The sequence below is a fragment of the Rosa rugosa genome, chromosome 1 (assembly GCF_958449725.1).
Source record: "Rosa rugosa chromosome 1, drRosRugo1.1, whole genome shotgun sequence".
NCBI classification, from domain to species: Eukaryota; Viridiplantae; Streptophyta; class Magnoliopsida; order Rosales; family Rosaceae; genus Rosa; species Rosa rugosa.
In genome coordinates, this window is record NC_084820.1 from 68,885,280 (window position 1) to 68,907,829 (window position 22,550).

Here is a 22,550-nt window from a genome sequence, read left to right on the forward strand (position 1 = left end):
GACAACCAGTGTTTCATTACCGTTGTCTGAGGTCCGACGTTGCCATGAGGGCAGGGATTTTGGCTCATATTGAGTCAGGGAGTAGTATTTCTGAGATTACAGGGATTCCTGTAGTTTCAGAATATGCTGATGTGTTTAAGGAGATACCAGGGTTGCCTCCAAAAAGGGTAATGGACTTCTCCATTGATGTGATACCAGGTACTGCCCCTGTATCGAGAGCACCCTATCGGATGGCTCCAGCTGAACTTCAGGAGTTGAAAGTTCAGATTGATGGATTACTGGCTCAGGGGTTCATACAGGCTAGTGTATCTCCTTGGGGTGCACCAGTGCTGTTTGTGAAGAAGAAGGATAATTCACTTCGATTATGTGTGGATTATCGGCAGCTGAACAAGGTGACCATCAAGAATAGGTACCCTTTACCTAGGATTGATGACTTGTTCGATCAGCTTAGAGAGGCTACTGTGTTCTCAAAGATTGATTTGAGATCTGGATATCACCAGTTAAGGGTGAAGGATGAGGATATTCCGAAAACGGCGTTCAGGACCAGGTATGGACATTTTGAGTTCCTTGTCATGCCTTTTGGCCTAACTAATGCACCAGCAGCATTCATGGACTTAATGAACCGTATGTTCAGTCCTTATTTAGATCAATTTGTTGTGGTGTTTGTGGACGACATCTTGATTTATTCAAGGTCGTCTAATGAGCATGAGGAGCATTTGCGGATTGTACTACAGACGCTGAGAGAGAAGAAATTGTTTGCCAAGTTTGAGAAGTGCGACTTTTGGCAGAAGGAAGTCATGTTCCTTGGTCATGTAGTTTCGAAGGATGGAGTTTCGGTAGATCCTTCGAAGGTGGAAGCGGTGATGAGTTGGAGTCGCCCTACCACCGTTACGGAAATCCGTAGCTTCCTTGGATTGGCAGGGTATTACAGGCGATTCATTAAGGGGTTTTCTGGTATTGCTTCAGCTTTGACCAAATTGACAAGGAAGGACGCTCAGTTTTTATGGACGGATGAATGTGAGAAGGCTTTCAACGAGCTGAAGACCAGGTTGACTACAGCACCAGTGTTGACTATTCCTACTAGCGGTGGTGGTTTAGTTATCTACAGTGATGCATCTCATCAAGGCTTGGGGTGTGTGTTGATGCAGAATGGTTGTGTTGTTGCTTATGGCTCTAGACAACTGAAGGTTCATGAGCGGAATTACCCCACTCATGATCTAGAGCTAGCTGCAGTGGTGTTTGCCTTGAAGATTTGGAGACACTATCTGTATGGTGAGAAGTTCGAACTCTTTTCTGATCATAAGAGTCTGAAATATCTATTCTCCCAAAAGGAGTTGAACATGAGGCAGAGGAGATGGATGGAGCTCATCAAAGACTATGATTTCACTTTGGAGTATCATCCTGGAAAGGCCAACGTAGTGGCAGATGCTTTGAGTAGGAAGCCCCGAGTAATCATGGCATCGCTTATGGTACAGGAGTGGCTCATGTTGGAAGCTGCATCCGAATTTGACCTTATGCCCACAAGAGGTGGACATGAAATCTTTCTCGGTAGTATGACCTTACAGTCTACCTTGATTTCCAGGATCATTCAGGGGCAGACACTTGATGAGTTTGCCCAGGCGAGGATTGCAGAGATGACTGCTAATCCTAATGTGGAGGGCCCTTCTGAGTGGGCTACTAGAGCAGATGGGGGGTTGAGATTTCGAGGAAGATTGTATGTTCCAAGTGTTGATAACCTCAAGGAGGAGGTCATGCGGGAAGCTCATAGATCTTGATACACGATACATCCAGGTGGTACTAAAATGTATATGGACCTACGAAGACAATTTTGGTGGTATGGAATGAAGAGGGATGTGGCGGAACATGTGTCGAAGTGTCTTACATGTCAGCGAGTGAAGGCAGAACATCAGAGGCCTGCAGGGATGCTACAACCATTACCGATTCCGGTGTGGAAATGGGAAGATATCTCCATGGACTTTGTGACTGGATTGCCTAGGTCCAGGCAAGGTTATGACTCAATTTGGGTGATTGTGGACCGATTGACGAAGTCTGCACACTTCCTTCCTGTGGCAAAAACTTACTCAGGGGATGCGTTGTGTAAGTTGTATGTGAATGAGATAGTAAGGCTGCATGGTGTGCCTGTTACAATTGTTTCTGATCGGGATGCTCGTTTCACTTCAGAATTTTGGCGTAGATTCCATAAGGCATTGGGCACAGCTTTAGCTATGAGCACCGCATTTCATCCACAGACAGATGGGCAAACTGAGAGAGTGAATCAGGTGATGGAGGATATGCTTAGAGCTTGTGTGATGGACTTTAAGGGAAGTTGGGCGGATCACCTACCATTGATAGAGTTTGCCTACAACAACAGTTATCACGCCAGCATCGGCATGGCCCCGTATGAGGCTCTTTATTGTAGGCCATGTAGAACTCCTATCTGTTGGACAGAAGTAGGGGAGAAGGGACTCTTTGGTCCTGCACTTGTTCTGGAGACTACAGAGAAGATCACTACTATTCGGGATAGGATCCAAATAGCACAAAGTAGACAGAAGAGTTATGCAGATTTAAAGAGAAGACCAGTTGAGTTCGAGACGGGTGATTACGTGTTCTTGAAGGTCTCACCTATGAAAGGCGTAATGAGATTTGGCAAGAAGGGAAAACTCGCACCAAGGTATGTTGGACCCTTTGAGATTCTAGAAAGGGTTGGGAAAGTGGCATATCGTCTTGCCTTACCTGTTAGCATGTCTGGTGTACACAATGTCTTTCATGTGTCTATGCTCAGGAAGTACGTCCGAGATGAGTCCCATGTAATTGATCATGGTACGATTGAGGTAAACACGGATGTAACCTTTGTGGTTGAACCTGTTCGTATCTTAGATAGGTCTACGAAGAAGCTTCGTAGGAAGGAGGTTAATCTTGTGAAGGTGTTGTGGAGTCATCATGACGAGGGCGATGCATCATGGGAGTTAGAGTCTGACATGAGAGTGAAGTATCCACAGCTCTTTGCGGAATTGGGTGCTTGAATTTCGGGACGAAATTCCTTTAAGGGGGGTAGATTGTAATAACCTGTTTTAACAACTCTTAGTGGAATTACTGTTAATAAAGGAAAAAGGGGGCAGACAACTTTCTGATTTTAGGGAGTAAAGCTCGGAGATGTGTTTATTTGTCCTGTTTATGCATAATTGGTGACAGTTAACAAGCAGACTAGCATCTCTCTCTCACTCACTCTGTTTCACTTCAAAAAAAAAACAGAGCATTAGTTCTCTAACTCTGTTCTTCCTCCATCAACCACCTCCAGACGTCGGATCACTCCCTTTGGCTTCGCCTGAGGCTGCTCTACCTACTGGACGTCGTCTTTTTCCCCGGCACAGCCTCAAGGTTTGGCAAACCAGCTCGAACCCGGTTGCACCCGAAAACGATCTAACTCATCCTCCTCGTGTTTCCGGCCACCAATTCCCCCCAAACTTCATCCCCGAACTCGCCTCAACGTCCTGAAGCTCCCAGAAGTGGCCTTGCACGGCGGCGCTACTCGTGGTGGCGGCTGGAAGCCAGACCCGATCAAATCGAAAACCGAAGCTTCGATCGATATATCTCGCGCTACAGGACGTTGTTTTGAGTGTTTCTTGAACTGGTGAACTCAGAGTGAGGATCTGAACAACTTTCCAGAAGGTATCGAGGCCTGAAGTTGCAGTTTTTACGTCGAACTAGGAGCTCGCCGGTTTCTGGGTTTTTCCGGCCAACCGACTGGTTTGAGGTAATTTCTATTCCTTCCGGTCATTTTCAGACTTCGTGCTAGTTATGAAAGTTGTCAAGCATGATGAGAGGAAGAAGAGCAGCCCGGCCCCGACACCATTGGTGGTGGTCGGCGGCGGCTCTGCCACTAACTCCGGCGGCCCTTTCCGGCCACCTCCGGGGATCAAAAATATGGTTTCTGTACATTTTCAGATTCTATATTTCAATACGATCATTTTGATATATTATACACAATTTTTGGATATCATATGATTAAGTTATGAATTTTACGATTTCGATCGATTTCGATCGTTCGATTTGTGATATGTGAAGATCGGACCGTCCGATGGACTTGTAGTTTTGATATGTTGATCTTATGACTGTCCCAGTGGCTTTGTGTGGTCATGGGCGAAGATCCGACCGTTGGATCTTCGTATAATTGCTAAACAGTGATTAGGGAGGCGATTCGTGAGAATCCGTCCGTTGGATTTTCGTATAAATTAGCGGAGATGTTAGTAAGGACAATTCAGGAAGATCTGACCGTTGGATCTTCGTGATGATTTTTGGAGGATGATCCTAAAGGCGATCTGTGAGGATCCGACCGTTGGATCATCATTTAATTTCGATCCGACCGTTGGATTGTCGTTTGATTTTGTTTTTGAGTTATTGGCTAAGTTAAGGTCATGTCTGATTAGGTGATCGACGGTTTGATTTGGCGGACGATTCGTGAAAGTGTATTTTGAGCTGTTAAGAAGACGCAGCGGGAATTTAGAGGTGAGTAAACCTCACGTGGTTCATATTACGAACCGAATAAATTTAATTACCTTATTTTGTCGTAATTGCGTGAAAATATTTATGGAATAAATATTTGTTTTAAAATCATATGGACTTGATCAACTACGGTCCATGGGTAAGTAAAATGATTTTTACGATACAAATGAATTTCTCGGTTTTATTGCATGTGAACTATAGTTAGTATTAGTGATTATCCCTGAGCGGATAATTACGTATATATATATTTACGTGATTATATGTGAATGGTGTGACATTGAAGAGTGTGGAAATTGGGGTGATTAAATTATTATGAATTGACATGTGACTTACCATATTTATATGTGATGAACATGATTGATGAGTTCTTGTTAATATTCATGATTTACATTGGAGGATGTATAGAGTTAGAGAATGTAAGGTTCTGAGGATGAGGTGTCCGAAGTTCGACGGTTAAGGATAACCGGAGTGTTTGTGTGCTGAGGACGGGGATGTCCAAGGTGCGACGGTTTATTATTAACCGAAGTTGTGTGCTGAGGACGGGGATGTCCAAAGCGCGACGGTTTATTATTAACCGAAGTATATGGTGCTGAGGACGGGGATGTCCAAAGCGCGACGGTTATAGTGTTAACCGAAGTATTTTTGCCGTTGCTTGACCCTAGGCCAAGGTGTCAGAGGTAACGAGGCAGTTAGAGCTCTAACGTGTTATTGGGATGGACCAGAGTGGTGTTATGTGGGTTGGGTGTTTGCAGGACCAGTGTGGTGTATTGTGATTTGAGGATTGTGAAAATGTATTCCTTGTGGTTTTCCATGAGTGGTTTGATGTCTCTTTGCAGACGTAATACTGTTGAATTTTACTTGAATTGTAATTTAATAAATCAACAGTTCTTTCTTGTTTACTCATACGAGCTTTGCAAAAAGCTTACCGGGTTTTGTGTTGTTGCAATTCCCGGTACACTATTCAAACGGTGTAGCGGGTAATCCTACAGGACAGGAGAATCAGGAAGGTGATCGAGCTGTGTAGAGTAGCTGCTTGTGATACTCTGATTTTATGTTGTGAGGTTCGTTATGCTCGTTTAGAGTTTTACAATTTTACTTTGTAAGAGGGAATTGTAATAATTAACTCGAAGTTTACCGATTTGGAAATTTTGTGTAAGTGGTGGAGTTGTTTCTGAGAAAAGAATTCAGAACGTTTATTTGTTTAAGTTGTTTAATTCATGTTTCGGATTTTGAATGTGTTATTCAAAATTCGGGGCGTGACATATACAGTCCGGCTACACTAAGGATGTCCTTAGTTTTTCTTAGGTACGAATTTCCGGTTTTCACCCACTTTCCGATCAAATTTTCACATCTTAACCGTTCAGTTTTTAGGTCCTAATGTATAGATCACCTCTGCAAAATTTCAGCCAAATTGGTGATCATTAAGGCATCCAAAACTGCAAATTACAACAATGTAAACGAACGGTTCCGGTTCGACAGATTCGGTTCGTTCGTGTAAATTGCAGTTTTGGACGCCTTAACGATCACCAAATTGGCTGAAATTTTGCAGAGGTGATTCATACATTAGGACCTAAAAACTGAACGGTTAAGATGTAAAAATGTGATCGGAAAGTGGGTGAAAACAGTAAATCCGTTCCATAAGAAAAACTAAGGACATCCTTACCTGAGAAAAATCCTATATATATATATATATATATATATGTCTATATATATATATGTATATATATATATATATATATATATATATATATATATATATATATATATATGTATATAGTGATCTCCAACACCATCACACACTAGCTCAATACACGGATATGCAGCCTAAATTCAATCCAAATTTGGTGAGGTCGTTCCTGTGTGATTTCATTCTTAGGTTTACCGAAATCACAAAGAACATATGATTTCACACAAGACACAACTGAATCTATTTCCATAAATAATATATAGTTTTATACTCATCACATCACAAAGACCATATGATCAATAATTCTTAGGTTTACCAAAATCAAGGGTTGTACGGGTGCGGGTTCTGTGGCGGTGTTGTCATGGCGGTGGGGTGCGTGGTGGCGCAGGTCGGGGTGGCGCTAGCCTGGAGCTGTGGTGAGGCGATGGGAGGCAGATGGAAACTGGGCCATGCTGGGCTTGTTGAACCTTGTGTGGACCTCTTCCTTGGGTTGCCTTGGGCTTGACATTTTGGGCTTGTAGGGTTTTTGCCCTAGGCCCATATAAATTCTCTTTGTTTTAGGGATCCTATGTTAGTAGTTTTTACTTTCAATAATTCCCTAAGTTCTTTTTTAGGGATCTATGCATTTTTTGTGTCTCTAGTGCCTCTGGAGTAGTACTGAAGGAGGATTTACGCTAGTCTCTACAGATTAAATGTATAATGAGTGGACCTATTTCTATGTACCACACTTTCTTGATCTGTCTAGTTGAAGGCAGCAGAATGGTATGTAAATATGTAATGGTCATTCTGGCATGTGATGAATACAATTGACACCCTATTTGGGTTTGATTCAAAAAAAGACCATATGATCAATTTTATATATTATTTATTTTTAAATTAATTGCATGTAACTGTTTTAAGACACGTCAATTTTTAAAAGTACGTAGAGAATACGAATATACACTCGAACACTTTGTAAACTAATCCAAAAGGCTGCTTTAGTTTTTTGATTGTATGGTGAAGGTCTTCATAATGTTTCGCCAAGATTGAAAAGCATTGAGATCTGGGCCAAATTAATTTGTTTGCCATATATACATACAAATTAAGATTGTTTTGATCCTTTCTCATCATAAACTGTTGGACAAGTACACATGGAAAAACAAGAGTATAGATCATTGGTTCTAACTACTCCACGGCCTATTTTTCTCTCTTTACTATCTGAATTTTGTTTCGGCGCCGACCATGTCATGTCAATCTCCGACGGAGCGTCCGGTTGTTGCGAATCACCACCATCCGGCTTTGTTTTCTTCGGTGGGGCCGGAAGTTGATCCATGGCTATCTCCACCACGTCCACATCCCACAACCCCCATACCTTTGCCGCGCTCCGGTGAGCAGTATCATGCGTGATGGAGTTGCGCCACGGTGGCACACCCCCATTGGCTCTCAAAAACTGGCCATGGCCTGCCATCTTCAGCCTCACCTTGAACCCTTCTCTGATTGGCTCCCACTCAACGGTCGAATCCAACGTCTCTGGCAGCGTCTGCACCACTTTCTTGCTCTTCATTCCCAGTCGTCCCGGCGTGTTTGACGCCGTTAAGTACTTTCCATAACAGCTCTTCAGACGTATGGCTGTTCCGCTCTCGTTGATCTCCACCTTCCATCTTGCGTTCCTCACGTGTCCCTCACGCTCTTGCCAAACGGACTCTTCGTCGTCGCCGGCTAATAGGTACTTGTTGTGGTGGCTCCGGAAACGTACGACCTTGGCTTTTTTGAAAAACTCCATAACAAAAACCTGGGCCCTAATCTGTGCTCCAAAACAACGATGATGAAGGCTATTAGGTCAGAGACTTGTGAGAGACGAAACTATAATCCCTACTTTTGGCGACGAAATATTTCTTTAGTGAGGAAATCTTTACTCTCAACGAGAAAGTATTTCCTCGCCGAAGAGGCGATTTCTTGTAACTGTTTTTTCTTTTTCGTGCGGAGAAAATAGTTATGCCTTTAGCCGGATCGGAAGTAGAAATTCTGGTTATTTTTGGAACGGAGGAAAGGGCAAATTAGGGTGGTCAAATTGAGGTGGTGGGGGTTGAAGATGAAAGGATGGTTATGATGGATTAATAATGAAATGAACACACGTCTTTTCATATATATGGGGTTAGACTGGGGTGTGACAACTAGTTGACAACTAATTACAACGTATAGAAATTTGTGGTTCTCAGATATTTTAACTAATTAGAATCGTAAAATCTCGGGTAAATCATCTTTAGTTATATGTCTATCTGTGAACTCTGGCTAGCTAGCTCAAGTAAATCATCTTTTATTTTTCAATTTCGTCTTCCGCACGCGTGTCAATTATACAATTTATATCATTCTCATCAATCGTATTAGCTGACCAAATAATGTGACAACTATAGTACTATTAACATATCCATCAGTACCTACTACCTAGTACCTATGTACGAAGTCATGGGTTCGAGTCACCATGGGGGCAGGAGTGAAACCCTTTGATCCTCTTTAAAAATAAAATGTGAAAAAAAAAAAAAAAAAAAACATATCCATCAGTATGTATTACCAAATTATTTTGAAATTTTTTAGCAATTTACTGTCGTCAAGTATTTACAATTTTGCCAAATAAACTGGTTCACTCTATATAATTAGTTAATTACATGTAGTTCACCACTCCTATTTAGTCAAGTAATCACGGCCATCCATGAAATTTGAATTTCTCGATCGTCTTATAGATCACACTTAACTAAGGTATTACCTTATCCCACTTACTTTTTTTTAATTTGGATACAAAGTTAGAGAAGGGAAGTTCTTTAGACTTCTATTGGTTCTAAAATTATACATATACTTGGTTCTTATTTTTTGCCAAAACAAATAACTAGGATAATTCTTAATTTGAAATTCCCTATATATATATGACCTAAAAATTGAGGCCACAGTTCAAACTTGTCTCAGCAAAACAAAGCCTTGTGGCACGTTTTATAAGACCATATAGGTCACGGGAAAGACAAACCTTAAATATTAACCACGTTCTTTTGGTCGAGTTAACTACAATTAGTGGATAGCTAACTATTTTAGATAGGTCTAGACTTCTATTCCACAAAAATGTCAAAGAAGCTAGGGCACACTAGTGATTTTAACTCATACAGAAACAAAAATGACCAAACAGTGCGTCTAAGCTAAACCGTAAGTTCAACTGCCGCACACATATGACTCCGAGATACTTAAAATTCAGTTTAAACAAGATCCACCTTTTTGAATAGAGAAACGTTCAAATTTTACTTGGTCAGCTCATTCTAATCCAGATCGATCACCACCGAAACCTAGCTAATAAACCCAGCCACATATATACCCCATTTTCATCTACCCATCTCTTTAGATCTCCACTTTCATTTATATATCGCTTCAATTCCACAACATTCTTTGAATTTTCGAATATTTTTGATTTATGATAATCAAAACAGTCGATGAATGCTCGTATTTTCCGACCATGACGATCAAAGGAGGCACAAGCCAGGCCTGTGCTGCGTGCAAATACCAGAGACGACGGTGCACCAAGGACTGCGATCTCGCCCCTCATTTTCCAGCCGACCAGCCCAAAATGTTCCAGAACGCTCACCGCCTCTACGGCGTTTCAAATATTATGAAGATCCTCAAGCAGACTCACCCGGAGCAGAAAGAAGAGGCGATGCGATCCATTATCTACGAATCCAACATGAGAGCCAAGTTTCCCGTCACCGGGTGCATGGGAATCATCAACCAATTGACATTCCAACTCCAGCAAGCCTTCGATGAGATCCGGTACGTCCGGTCCCATCTCGCCATCTGCCGGGACCAGTGCCAGTACCAGTACAATTCACCTTCGTGTCCATCTTCGCAGTTGCAATTAGGGATTCAAACAAACGACCACGAGGCGCTGCAGCTCTACCAGCAGCAGTACCAATATCATCAGTATAATTCTGCCGCCGGTAGCAGCGCCGGTGGTGGTGGGATGTCATTGATGGCGAACGAGTATCTGGCGAATGGGATTAATGGGGTTTACATCGATGACAATGATAGTGTGGTAAAACCTCTTAGGGTTCAGCAGTTTTATTATGGGAACAATAATGTTGATGCTGTGGCTGTTCAACATAATTTGATGACATCCCAAGGGTTTCCTATTCAACAAGAAATGGATGTTCCTCATGATTATGATGACATTCCATTTGATACAATTGCTGATGATCGTCAATCGTATATAGATTCTAAGGAAGCCTGTGAATCGAGGTATATATTCTGAGTGTGTGTGTGTATATATATAATTTAGTATTAACTATTGAGGGGTCACATTCAGTGCATTAATGTATCAATACGATAATATAGACAAACTGCTTGTAATGGTAGATCATTGTATATTATGATTACAATTATGATATGCTTTAATGTTAAACATCTCATGAATTTAATTTGTATACGTGCAGTGCCGAGTCAGCCTTCAAGGGTACTACCACGCAGTCGTTAGAACATGTCTCCCAGAACGACCTCAAGAGTGCAGCAGCATGCTTCAGTCTAACAAGCTAGTGTGAAATAGCTCTAGAAGCAGACAATTGAAGTAATAATTATTCATTGTTTGAGTCAATTTCTTAAATTCATTCTTTTGATTTGTTTTTCCTTTTGCTTTCATGATTTGGTACCGTTGAAAGTTACACAATTTTGATAGTTTAGTGTCCCGGCATGCACATTCGCTTGTTTCAATAATAAGCTAGAGATCAATGTGAACGGTTAATCAATTGTTGGAGGAAGATTGACATTGCATTTATAAATGCAGTTTGCATGATGTGTATCTATAAATTCATTTTTAATATTTTCTTTAATTCATGGAAACTAATTAACCTTACAAATGTAAAGTGGAGATGTTAGGAATTGAATGATCTGAATCAGGAAAATTTTATAATACATACCCGTATATCATACACAAATTTATAAATATGACAACAAATTTGTTGTCAAAATAGTAACTCAAGTCATATTTTGTGTAATCTTAGTTTTATTAATGGTAATTACACCACCTACAACATTGTTACAAGTTTTTGAACAAATTTGTTGTCAATGTTGTAATTTTGTTTTAATTATATGTAAATAGTGTAAATGAATATGGTAACTTCGTTCTCAATGTTGTAATTTTGATTCATATAAATTGTAATTTTTGTTTAAGTAGATATAAAATGAGTGTATGATAAACATCACAATACCATAACTCGTCTCTCTGAATCATACGTCATTAACTTTGCAAATCTCTCAACACAATGGTTTGGATTTTCAGTATATGATGGGTTGGCGTTGGTCATTATTGGCATATACTAGCCAACAGATCTACAATGATGAACCATTTTTGAGCAGCGTTATAGCTCATATCGGCTAAAAGTATGTCTCATGTCTAGCATACCTAATATGTGAAGCATGCCTAGTATGTGATTATGTCACGTTCTTGTTATAAAACAGTTCAGTACTAAGCTGTGCAACTAAAAAAATGAGAAAAAGTGCTTCTTGTACACATGTAAGCTTTTGGAGTAAATCGTATTGGTCCTTGTTATAAAACAATTGAGTAGAAGCTGAGCTACTAAAAAACGAGAAAAAAATATTGGGGAAATGATCATTTACCTAATTTTAGCTTAAAAATTGCCCACTTACCCAAACACTCTAAGAGATTGCCCACTTACCCAAACACTCTAAGAGATTATTTCCCTAATACTCAATTTAGTATTTTTTAATTCATTTTTATTTATTTTTGGGACAATTTTGCCCTCTCCTTCTTTGTCACTTTGAGAAAGAAGTCATTGGAGACCTTGCTTGACTCCGGCGACCGGTGACCGGACTCCGGCGACCAATGACAGGAATCCGGCGATCGGTCACCGGAATCAGGAATCCGGCGATCGGTCACCGGAATCAGGAATCCGGCGATCGGTCACCGGAATCAGGAATCCGGCTACCGGACTGGTGACCGGATTCCGGAGTCTGAATTTATTGTCCTCTAATAATACCCAGTAACCATATTATTGCCCCCCAGTAATCATATTATTGCCCCCCAATACTCATATTATTGCCCCCCAATACTCATATTATTGCCTCCCAATAATCATATTATTGCCCTCCAGTGAATTGCATAAACTCCCAAAACCAAAATGAATACACTACAGGCACAATTGATCAATTTATATGCATATTATTGCCCCCCAATACTCATATTATTGCCCCCCAATAATCATATTATTGCCCTCCAGTGAGTTGCATAAACTTCCAAAACCAAAATGAATACACCACAAACACAATTGATCAATTTATATGTTTAATTCTACATGTTCACTTTTTTTTTCCTTCCCCATTCTTGGAGCTCACAGTTTACCAAGAAAAAATAAATAAATTGGGCCACCCAGAAAAGTAGGAAACGTTTCACCACCAGCACCTGCTTGTACGCGAAGAAGAAACGTTTCACCGCCGACTTGATAGTTTGCATCGCCTGCAGCAGATCGCCTCCTCCTGGATCCTTGGCTAGCCCATCGGGTCCACCTCCACTCCCAACACGTTCGGTACCTTATGCTTCAAGTCCTTAGATAGCCTGGTGATCTCCACCAGTCCATTCGATCTAAAGCAAAACGACTCTGTATCGTCCACTGTTTTGATCTTCAACTGGTTCTTGAGCCGGAGAAAGTCCTTCGGGTCCATTAACAGGTGGAGGTATTCGATTTCCGCGAGATGCTTCCAGAAGTAACAGTCGGCGGTGGCCTTTTCGAAGTCATTGGACTCGACGCGGCAGTTCACGCGCTTGGGCTCGAGGACCTACCTGGGCTCGATGGATTGGTCGGCGGTGATGGCCGAGAAGCCACCAAGGGAGCTGTTGCCAGACCGACGACGGTGGTTTGGGTGAGGAGGCAGATTTTAGAGAGAGAGAGAGAGAGAGAGAGAGAGAGAGAGAGAGAGAGAGAGCGAGAGAGAGAGAGAGAGAGAGAGAGAGAGAGAGAGAGAGAGAGATGGTTTTCAATTTAATGATCGGGGGCAAAACTGTCAATAGATGTTAGATTGGGTAAGTGGGGTTAAAAAACTCTTAGTGGAGTAAGTGAGCAATTTTTAAGCTGAAATTGGGTAAGTGGTCACGGCCCCAAAAATATTTTGCTTCTAGTTACATTCGAGCTTTCAGAGGAAATTAATGATCAATAAGAATAATTTATATATGGTATTTTTTTTTGTTAGTGAAACATTTGCTTCAAATTTGATTGTGAAATTTTGGAGGAAATTAATAATTGATAAGAGCAATATATAATAACCTTGATTGAAATTAACCCCAAGAAATTTATAACAGATTCAGTGAGAGTAGACTCCCTCTAAAGTCATACAAGGGATATTTCCCCTTCCAACCTGCCTTTATTTTTTTGTTGCCGCTCAATTACTCTCTTAGTTGTTCGGGTGGGTTTGGATGAATTCTCCACCTTTTACATTTATGTGGTACTTTGTGGTTTTTGAAAAGTGTTATATGGAATTGAATGAAGAAGGTTATTGATTATGTGCGACAATATATCTCAAGTGTGTATATTCTCATAAGTCATAGTGGACGTCTCTCAATCTCGTGTTATTTGCTAAATTGATATGAGATAACTAGCTTAAGCTTAAATTAATTAATCAAGTGACCAATGGTCTGTGGTAGGCAATTGGTAGTCGTAAAAGAAAATAAATTACAAGCAAATTTAACTGTCTATATACTACTGATTGCTAATCACTTCTGGAATACCAAAACTTGAATACATGCATCAAATCACGCAATCCAGATTTCATCAGCCTTCTCGTTTTGTTAAACAAGTGAGAATAGTGTATTCTAATTTGAGAGAAAATAAACAATTGCTTAGCTACTTTATGTGTAAATCTAATAAGAATTAGTCTTGATCTGCCTGCAAGCTCGAATCAAAGATGTTGGCTGTCAAATCAATTATTATAGAACGTTCCCGGCTAAATTCGAAATCGTGTGGCCTTCTAGAAATATCTGCATATGATTTTCTTGGTTATTCCGAATGAAAACGATATGAAAAGTTTGACAGCCAACATCTTTAAATGCTTGACAGATATGAAAAGTTTGACAGCCAACAAGTGAAAAGTTTGACAGTCAAAACTTATTCGTTAGGTCGTTAAAGATCCCGTGCGCATCTTCTTTGTAGTGTATTTTAATCATACAAATAAACATAAAAGGTTTTCTCAATTGGCCATATGAATTTTTATGGAAACTAATAGTCAAGCAAGGAGGCAAGAACCTCCTCCATTTTATGGAGTTTTGTCATGGAGGCCTTATAAACTGGTAAAGCATTTTAAGCAAGCAACAAATAAAGATAATCACTTGATTTATTACAGAACTCAAAGAAGGAAAACATGGCATATTAATTTATGCTTGCTGGAAACACATTAACCAACTACATTCATATATACAATAAACGATTACAAATCGTGTATTCATTTTCTACCCTGCAATATCATGTATTCATGCTAGCAACTCATTCAGGAATTTGAATATAAAACAATGATAGAATCCCTGTGAACCGCAATCATTTGATAAAATCCCAGCCAATGCATACTCAGTGTACGGTACGAACTGTCATATTACAAAGTCAAATTGAGCAGTTTATGCATTCCTTTCAGTACAGCATAAACATTACACACACAATATACAACTCCTTATATATAGGAAGAATCAACTGATGCACTCACAAACATAGTAGGAAGAGGCTAGGTGAAGCAGCAGAGTCCCTTGGAAGTTGAAATGGATTTGGTTGCAGAGATAGGAAGAAGTGTGAGGACCTCTTTCCACCAGCATGCATCAAGTTTCAGGATCACTTCAGATGTCAGATCCATGAAAGAGAATGATGACGATGAGGTTGAGTTGCAGTGGGCTGCCATTGAAAGATTGCCCACATTTGAACGCATTCAAACGTCACTCTCCAGTTGTAACAAAGAGGAAGATGATCATGAAGGTAAGAGTAAGAGGGTAGTTGATGTTACAAAGCTAGGAGCCCTGGAACGTCGTGTGTTCATTGATTATCTTCTCAAGGACATAGAAGGAGATAATCAACGCCTCTTACAGAAACTCAAAGAAAGAATAGACAGGTAAGTAATATTTGTAGAATGTCCGGCTCATAATCACTAGTCACTACAGTTTATATATAAAACATAGCTAATATGTATATGCTATGGACTAAATTGACTGACCTTTGATTTTCAGAGTGGGATTGCAATTACCGACTGTGGAAGTACGGTACCAAAATTTGTTTGTAGAAGCAGAATGTGAAGTAGTTCAAGGAAAGCCGCTCCCAACACTATGGAACACGCTCAAAAGCTTTCTCTCCGTAAGTGCTTTTTCCTATCCCAACAGGAAAAGAATTTCACCCTGTGCAAATAAAGAATTATGAGAATTTAATTCCATTAAGAGATAGGAAAGGATACAGTGATCAAATTTGGTGTGTGTGAATTGTAAATTTCAATGACCGGAATGTTCATTAATTTGATATCTACATAATAGTATTTTCAAAACTACCTAGCAGAGTAGAGTTCTACTTCTTTCCATATTGAATAAGATGAAAAATGTTTGACAGGTGATGACACAGATATTTGGGTGCAAGCCTCAAGCATACAAACTAGAAATTCTAAAAGAAGTCAGTGGCATCATCAAGCCTTCAAGGTAAATTTTCAATACAAAAGCGCTTGAAAAAATTGGTTTCTTCTGTTTCTAGACTAGACTAAGAGTTGAATGGATTTAAATACATTGGATTTCATGCAGGATGACTCTATTACTTGGTCCTCCAAGCTGTGGGAAAACCACCTTATTACAGGCACTTGCAGGAAAACTAAACCACTCTCTCAAGGTTCTCTAATCAATTACTAATCCACTGCATAAAAGACAGAGGCATAAGCTAGCATTATTTAAATAGATGTAATATGTAGCAACAAAATAATAATTTCTACAACTTATGTGTCTGACTCAGAAACACCATGATGAGCTCGAGTGAATATGACTTAAGTTCATTCGCTAATTCTGATAAATTTATTCACAAATATTTAGGTTCAAGGAGAAATAACCTACAATGGTTATAAGATGAACGAGTTTGTTCCTCAGAAGACATCAGCTTACATAAGTCAATATGACTTGCATATTTCTGAAATGACTGTGAGGGAAGCACTGGATTTCTCATCTCGCTGCCAGGGTATTGGAAGCAGAGCCGGTAGCCTTCTTCTTCTTCTACTTTTTTTTTTCCCAACATCTAGCCATTGTAATTATTAATCCAGATTTAACTAAGAAGCTTTTGTCCATTAAAGATATTATGAAAGAAGTTGCTAGAAGAGAGAACCAAGCTGGTATTGTCCCAGAACCAGACATTGACACTTATATGAAGGTATGACGTTTGATAATAGTCACGTTCTAATTCTTTCCTGTCATCTTATCAAGTAGCCAGCAAATTGTCCATCTCTAGCTCACTGTCTCTACAACTTGACTAACAGGCCATTTCAATTGAAGGGTTGAAAAAATCTTTAATGACAGACTATATAATAAAGGTAGTCCTCCTTGCGAACTAGAAAAACAAAGACCAAGTCTTACCTCTACACTCTAACTAGCAGAGAATTTGTTACTAGTTTCTTTTTCTCTTTTAGATCCTTGGGCTGGATATTTGTGCTGATACAATCGTAGGGGATGCAATGCAAAGAGGAATCTCCGGTGGTCAAAAGAAAAGGCTGACAACAGGTTCTGTAAATTACCCACTTTGCTACTAACCTACCGTTCTCATCTCTGAATAGCATCAATAAGAATCCAAAAAATTTACTATAAGCCTCTGCTTGCTGAAACTACAAAAACGTAGATACTAAGAGTCAATAGGGCACTTTCTACTACATCGAAAAGTTTTTTCTTTCATGACAAACTATAGTTTCATGATACTCTCCTTTAACAGGTGAGATGATGATTGGCCCAGCAAGAGCTTTCTTCATGGATGAGATATCAACAGGCCTAGACAGCTCCACTACTTTTCAAATTGTAACTTGTCTGCAGCAGTTGACTCATGTAACAGAATCCACCATTTTGGTTTCACTTCTTCAGCCAACACCAGAGACTTTTCATCTGTTTGATGATATTATCTTGATGGCTGAGGGAAAAGTTGTATACCATGGGCCTAGTGACAATGTTGTGGAGTTCTTTCAGGAGTGTGGTTTCCGTAGCCCACCACGAAAAGGCATTTCTGACTTCCTCCAAGAGGCAAGAGTCCTTGTGTATATACAAATTAAATTTGCCAAGTTACCAAGAATATCTGCTCTGTATTGATTATTTCCACAGTGGATTCTCTGTATAGGTGGTTTCTCAAAAGGATCAAGCAAAGTACTGGTACCATAAAGACCAACCCTATAGTTATATCAGTGTTGATAAGTTCGTAAATATGTTTAAAGACTTCCATGTCGGAAAGAAGCTTGAAGAGGAACTTTGCAAGCCTTTCGATCAATCTGAGTGCCATAAACATGCTTTGTCATTCAACATTTACTCACTGAGAAAATGGGAACTATTCAAATCATGCCTTTCTAGAGAATGGCTTCTCATGAAGCGAAACTCATTTGTTCATGTATTCAAATCAGCACAGGTAACAGATACTGGAGGCATTTTGTGAAAACAAAGAAAAGAAAAAAGGAACCCCACTTAAATTGATCAACCTTTCACACCTAGCTCATTTCATTGTGCAGCTTGTGGTCATTGCACTAATAACAATGACAATCTTTTCACGTACATGGATGAAAATCGACGAGACCCATGCAAAGTACTACATGAGTTCTTTGTTTTATGCTCTACTTAGACTGCTCTGCATTGGAATTGCAGAGATATCAATGACTGCCTCTAGACTTGCAGTCTTCTATAAGCAAAGAGATTTCTACTTCTATCCTGCATGGGCTTATTCCCTTCCAGCTGCCATTCTAAAGATTCCATTCTCATTGCTAGATGCATTTCTTTGGACAGCCCTCACTTATTATGTTATTGGTTACAGTCCTGAACCTGAAAGGTATATTCTCCTAGGCTAAACCTTTACTTTGTCATACATTTGATTTTGTGACTTACTAAAACTTTTTTTTATCAATGAATATCAGGTTCTTCAGGCAATTTATTCTTTTGTTCCTCGTGCATCAAGTAGCAATATCACTATTTCGTTTGATTGCATCCTTGGTCCGAAATCCTTCTGTTGCAGGAACTGTCGGTCTATTCTCTTTAATAGTAATGTATCTATTTGGTGGCTTTATAATTCCAAAATGTAAGGGAGGCTATTTGTGACTTCAGTAGAACTGTTTAAAAATATGTGGCATTCCAGTCAATTAATCTAATAAGCATTCCTAATGCAGCTTCTCTACCTGCTTGGTTGGCATGGGGATTTTGGGTTTCTCCATTGGCCTTTGCAGAACTAGGTGCTTCAATAAATGAATTTCATGCTCCAAGGTGGCAAAAGGTGATGCAGGACTTCTACTTTTCATTAAATGAAATCAGATTAGTGTAGCTTAATATGTTAAGTACGTGTTCATATCAATGCTCCCTTTTTCTTACAGGTTTTATCTTCCAATGTCACTATAGGCCAGCAAGCTCTAATTAACCATGGTCTAAACTTCAGTGACTACTTCTATTGGATATCAATAGGAGCTTTACTTGGATTTTGGATCGTTTTCAACTTTGGATTCACATGCATACTCAGTTATTCAAAGTGTAACTCCCTCCACCTATGCACCAACAAGAAGGAATATTGAAAAATCTAAGTAATTGACCATAAATTCTTTAGATACTAACCTGTACTTGAAATTTAATTTTGCACAGCTCCAGGTAGTTCTCGGACTATCATCTCTCATGAAAGATTCTCTCATCTGAAGAAAAAGGATACTTTAAACAATTCCTGTCAAGAACACGAATTAACTTGTGTAGATACTGACATAACTTCTTCAGAATCTACAAATGTAGGTGAGATATCATTTTACCATATTTCAAATCATTAAAGAACTTGTTTCCTAAAAATCATGTCTCTGTCTTTGCTATATTGATGTTACATAATGGTTTGTTAAACTGCAGGCATGGTGTTACCTTTTGAGCCCATAAGTATATCATTTGACAAACTGCATTACTTTATTGATACACCCCAGGTAACCACATTATTATGAATTCCTATTTCTAAGAATGTTGGATATAAATCAATTTGATCACCCTTATATTTCCAGAAACTGAGAGAGCAAGGTTTCCCACCAAATCGACTACAGCTTCTTCAAGATATAACTGGCGCATTTAGACCTGGAATTCTAACAGCTTTGATGGGAGTTAGTGGAGCTGGAAAAACGACACTGATGGATGTTCTTTCAGGAAGAAAAACTGGTGGAATTATTGAAGGAGACATTAGAATTGGAGGGTACCCAAAAGTCCAAGAAACATATGCCAGAATATCGGGCTATTGCGAGCAAAGTGACATACATTCTCCAGAGCTTACAGTAGAAGAATCAGTAGCATACTCAGCCTGGTTACGCTTGCCATCCCAGATTGATATAAATACTAGAGCTGTAAGTCCCTTTAAACATATAAAGCATTTAGTATGAATGCCAAACATCATAGTTCAAATTTAAGACCTAGACCTGGTACTAGTGCATGTTATTAGACTTAATTATCCAAATGGAACTTATGTATCAATGTTTTAGACTTAAAACCAGAAATTTAGCAAAACAATAGCGTCCAGGAACAGAATATGATGCTGTATTAACTATTAACAATACATATTTCCTAGAGAAATAGAAGTCCTATGATCATAGAAGATTGCATGATGTTTCAAATTGACCTATCCATTTATCAGGAGTTTGTGAAAGAAGTACTTCAAATGATAGAGCTTGATGAAATCAAAGACGAGTTAGTTGGCATACCAGGTGGTAGTGGTATATCGACTGAACAGCGTAAAAGGTTAACAATAGCAGTAGAGCTTGTTTCAAATCCATCAATAATATTCATGGATGAACCCACGTCTGGTTTAGATGCAAGAGCAGCTGCAATAATTATGCGAGTTGTGAAAAATATCGTCAGTACAGGGAGGACTATTGTATGTACTATTCATCAGCCAAGTATTGACATATTTGAAGCATTCGACGAGGTAATTGACCAATGTAATTGTGCACCTGTAAAAGTTATGAGTTCATTGTAGTGATTGAGAATAATCTCTTATGTAGTATATAATGCATGGCCCATTTTCTGATTCTACAACATCTATATTATGACAAGAAATAAGGTGATTTGATTAATATCAACTTTTTACAGCTTATTTTGATGAAAAGAGGAGGACAAGTAATATACTGTGGAGAGCTGGGTCAAGATTCAAGTAAGCTTATCCAATACTTTGAGGTGAGTTATATGACAACACACAATTTTCATGAACATCTATTTCCACATGTCATTTCTGTCAACTCTGCCTTCTAACTCCCTTCTATTGCAGGGTATTTCTGGGGTTCCAAAAATCAAAGATAATTACAACCCAGCAACATGGATGTTAGAAGTCACAAGTCCTTCTGCAGAAGCCAAACTGGCCTTAGATTTTTCTCAGCTTTATAGAGAATCACATCTATGCCAGTGAGTATTTGTGTATTACTGCACCAGCATATATTACTGAGTTCACAAACACTGCTAAAATGCCAAACTCCTGCATTTGACTTCTATCTCAAAACATCAGCACTAGTTACACTCTCACAAGGGCACCTTACCCAAACTAGCTGGGATGCAGCCCATGTAAAAGAACGCAAAGGCTTTCTTTATATAGCAGAAAGATCTTTACTGTTATTTTCAAAACCTTTTCAAAATTTTAGCAGTGCTACAATTTTTAAATGACTGTAAGAATATTAGACCACTCTAGTGTGTGATTTCTAGAGAAAGGGAGGCAATTAGTTTGTCCCCACACAACATTGTTTAATATTGTTGAAGAGCTTATTGAATCAACTTGAACATTTCTTGTTCTATTCAGGAAGAACAATGATCTAGTTAGAGAACTCAGCTTTCCAGTACAAGGCTCAAAGGAATTGTATTTTCCTACTCACTTCCCACAAAATGGATGGGAGCAATTTAAAGCATGTCTCTGGAAGCGACATCTCTCCTATTGGAGAAACCCAAGATATAATCTGGGGCGATTGGCAATTACTGCTGCATCTTCTTTGATATTTGGAGCACTTCTTTGGCAGAAAGGACAGAGAATGTAAGCAATTTGATAGTATTTTTCCATATAATGCATATAAAATCTGCAATCATCACCTAGACATGTAGGAAAGATGTTGGCTTGACCACACCAATTATGTACCAGATAATCTATGTCATCTACCACCTCCAAAAAGTCAAGTATGCATGACTTCCCAAAGAATAAGCACCCTTTCTTGCATTCGTTTAATTATTGTTTTAGAATACATTCCCACTTAAACATAGAAGAGACTAGTATATTTAGCATCTGAAAAACTTTTTATCTTTGTTCTGAAGAAATGGTGAACAGGAGTTCTTCAGCATTCTAGGATCAATATTTATTTTACAACAATGCATGGGAATTGGTAACTGTTCCTCTGTTTTACCATTTGTCACTTCTGAGCGCAATGTTGTATACCGAGAAAGGTTTGCTGGAATGTACTCCTCATGGGCATATTCTTTTTCACAGGTATGGTTCTAATCATTTTCCTAGGCCATGCTTCAGCAGTTTAAAGATTTCTACATAACTCTTCCATATGTTGCAGGTGATCATTGAACTTCCCTATGTATTCTTTCAAGCAGTTTTGTTTTCGACCATTACATATCCATCGATTGGTTTCCACTGGTCACTTTACAAAGTATTCTGGTATGTGTATGCTATGTTTTGTACGCTGCTCTACTTCACTTACTTCGGTATATTGGTTGCTTCTGCGACCCCAACTTTCCAAGTGGCTTCAGTATTAGCAAGTTTCTGCTACACCATGTTCAATCTGTTCTCGGGATTCCTAATACCTCAACCAGTAAGTCAACTCTATCTTTAGTTCTACTTAATCAACACAAAAAGAATTTGCATAAAATTTGGAATTTTAATTTACGTCCCTCTTGCAGAACATTCCTAAATGGTGGGTTTGGGGCTACTGGATTTGCCCTTTATCGTGGTCCTTAAAAGGTATTCTCATTTCACAGTACGGAGATCTAAACAAGGAAATTGTACTCCGCGGGGAAGAAAAGACTATCAGTTCCTTCTTAGAAACCATCTATGGATACAACTATGATGATCTAGGAATTGTAGGAACTGTTCTTCTTGCATATCCACTAGTTTTCTCATTTGCGTTTGCACTTGCTACTGAAAAACTTAACTTTCAGAGGAGGTAA

The 22,550-nt window shown here is 39.3% G+C and overlaps 3 protein-coding genes across 4 annotated transcripts; 2 read left to right on the forward strand and 1 right to left on the reverse strand.

The window, feature by feature from the left end:
- Positions 1–7,166: 7,166 nt before the first annotated feature.
- On the reverse strand, positions 7,167–8,191 carry LOC133746365 (uncharacterized). Its single transcript, XM_062174547.1, has one exon. The coding sequence runs from the start codon at positions 7,950–7,952 to the stop codon at positions 7,272–7,274; it is 681 nt and encodes a 226-aa protein (XP_062030531.1). The 5' UTR covers positions 7,953–8,191; the 3' UTR covers positions 7,167–7,271.
- Positions 8,192–9,539: 1,348 nt separating this feature from the next.
- Positions 9,540–11,018, forward strand: LOC133746377 (LOB domain-containing protein 27-like). Its single transcript, XM_062174553.1, has 2 exons — positions 9,540–10,441; positions 10,636–11,018. The coding sequence occupies exons 1-2, from the start codon at positions 9,624–9,626 to the stop codon at positions 10,733–10,735; spliced, it is 918 nt and encodes a 305-aa protein (XP_062030537.1). The 5' UTR covers positions 9,540–9,623; the 3' UTR covers positions 10,736–11,018.
- Positions 11,019–14,954: 3,936 nt separating this feature from the next.
- Positions 14,955–22,550, forward strand: LOC133746385 (pleiotropic drug resistance protein 3-like). 2 transcript variants are annotated; one of them, XM_062174563.1, is made up of 24 exons: positions 14,955–15,298; positions 15,414–15,537; positions 15,784–15,869; positions 15,969–16,053; positions 16,251–16,410; positions 16,505–16,581; positions 16,688–16,741; positions 16,838–16,928; positions 17,134–17,435; positions 17,530–17,811; positions 17,912–18,225; positions 18,311–18,471; positions 18,560–18,663; positions 18,761–18,914; positions 19,023–19,173; positions 19,267–19,342; positions 19,418–19,750; positions 20,038–20,328; positions 20,493–20,576; positions 20,668–20,801; positions 21,190–21,417; positions 21,693–21,864; positions 21,941–22,195; positions 22,284–22,550. In XM_062174563.1, exons 1-24 carry the CDS (start codon positions 14,955–14,957, stop codon positions 22,548–22,550), a joined length of 4,329 nt encoding a protein of 1,442 aa, XP_062030547.1. The 2 variants fall into 2 exon arrangements, with proteins under 2 accessions (XP_062030547.1, XP_062030555.1); XM_062174571.1 differs by having other exon boundaries at positions 19,023–19,163; positions 19,272–19,342.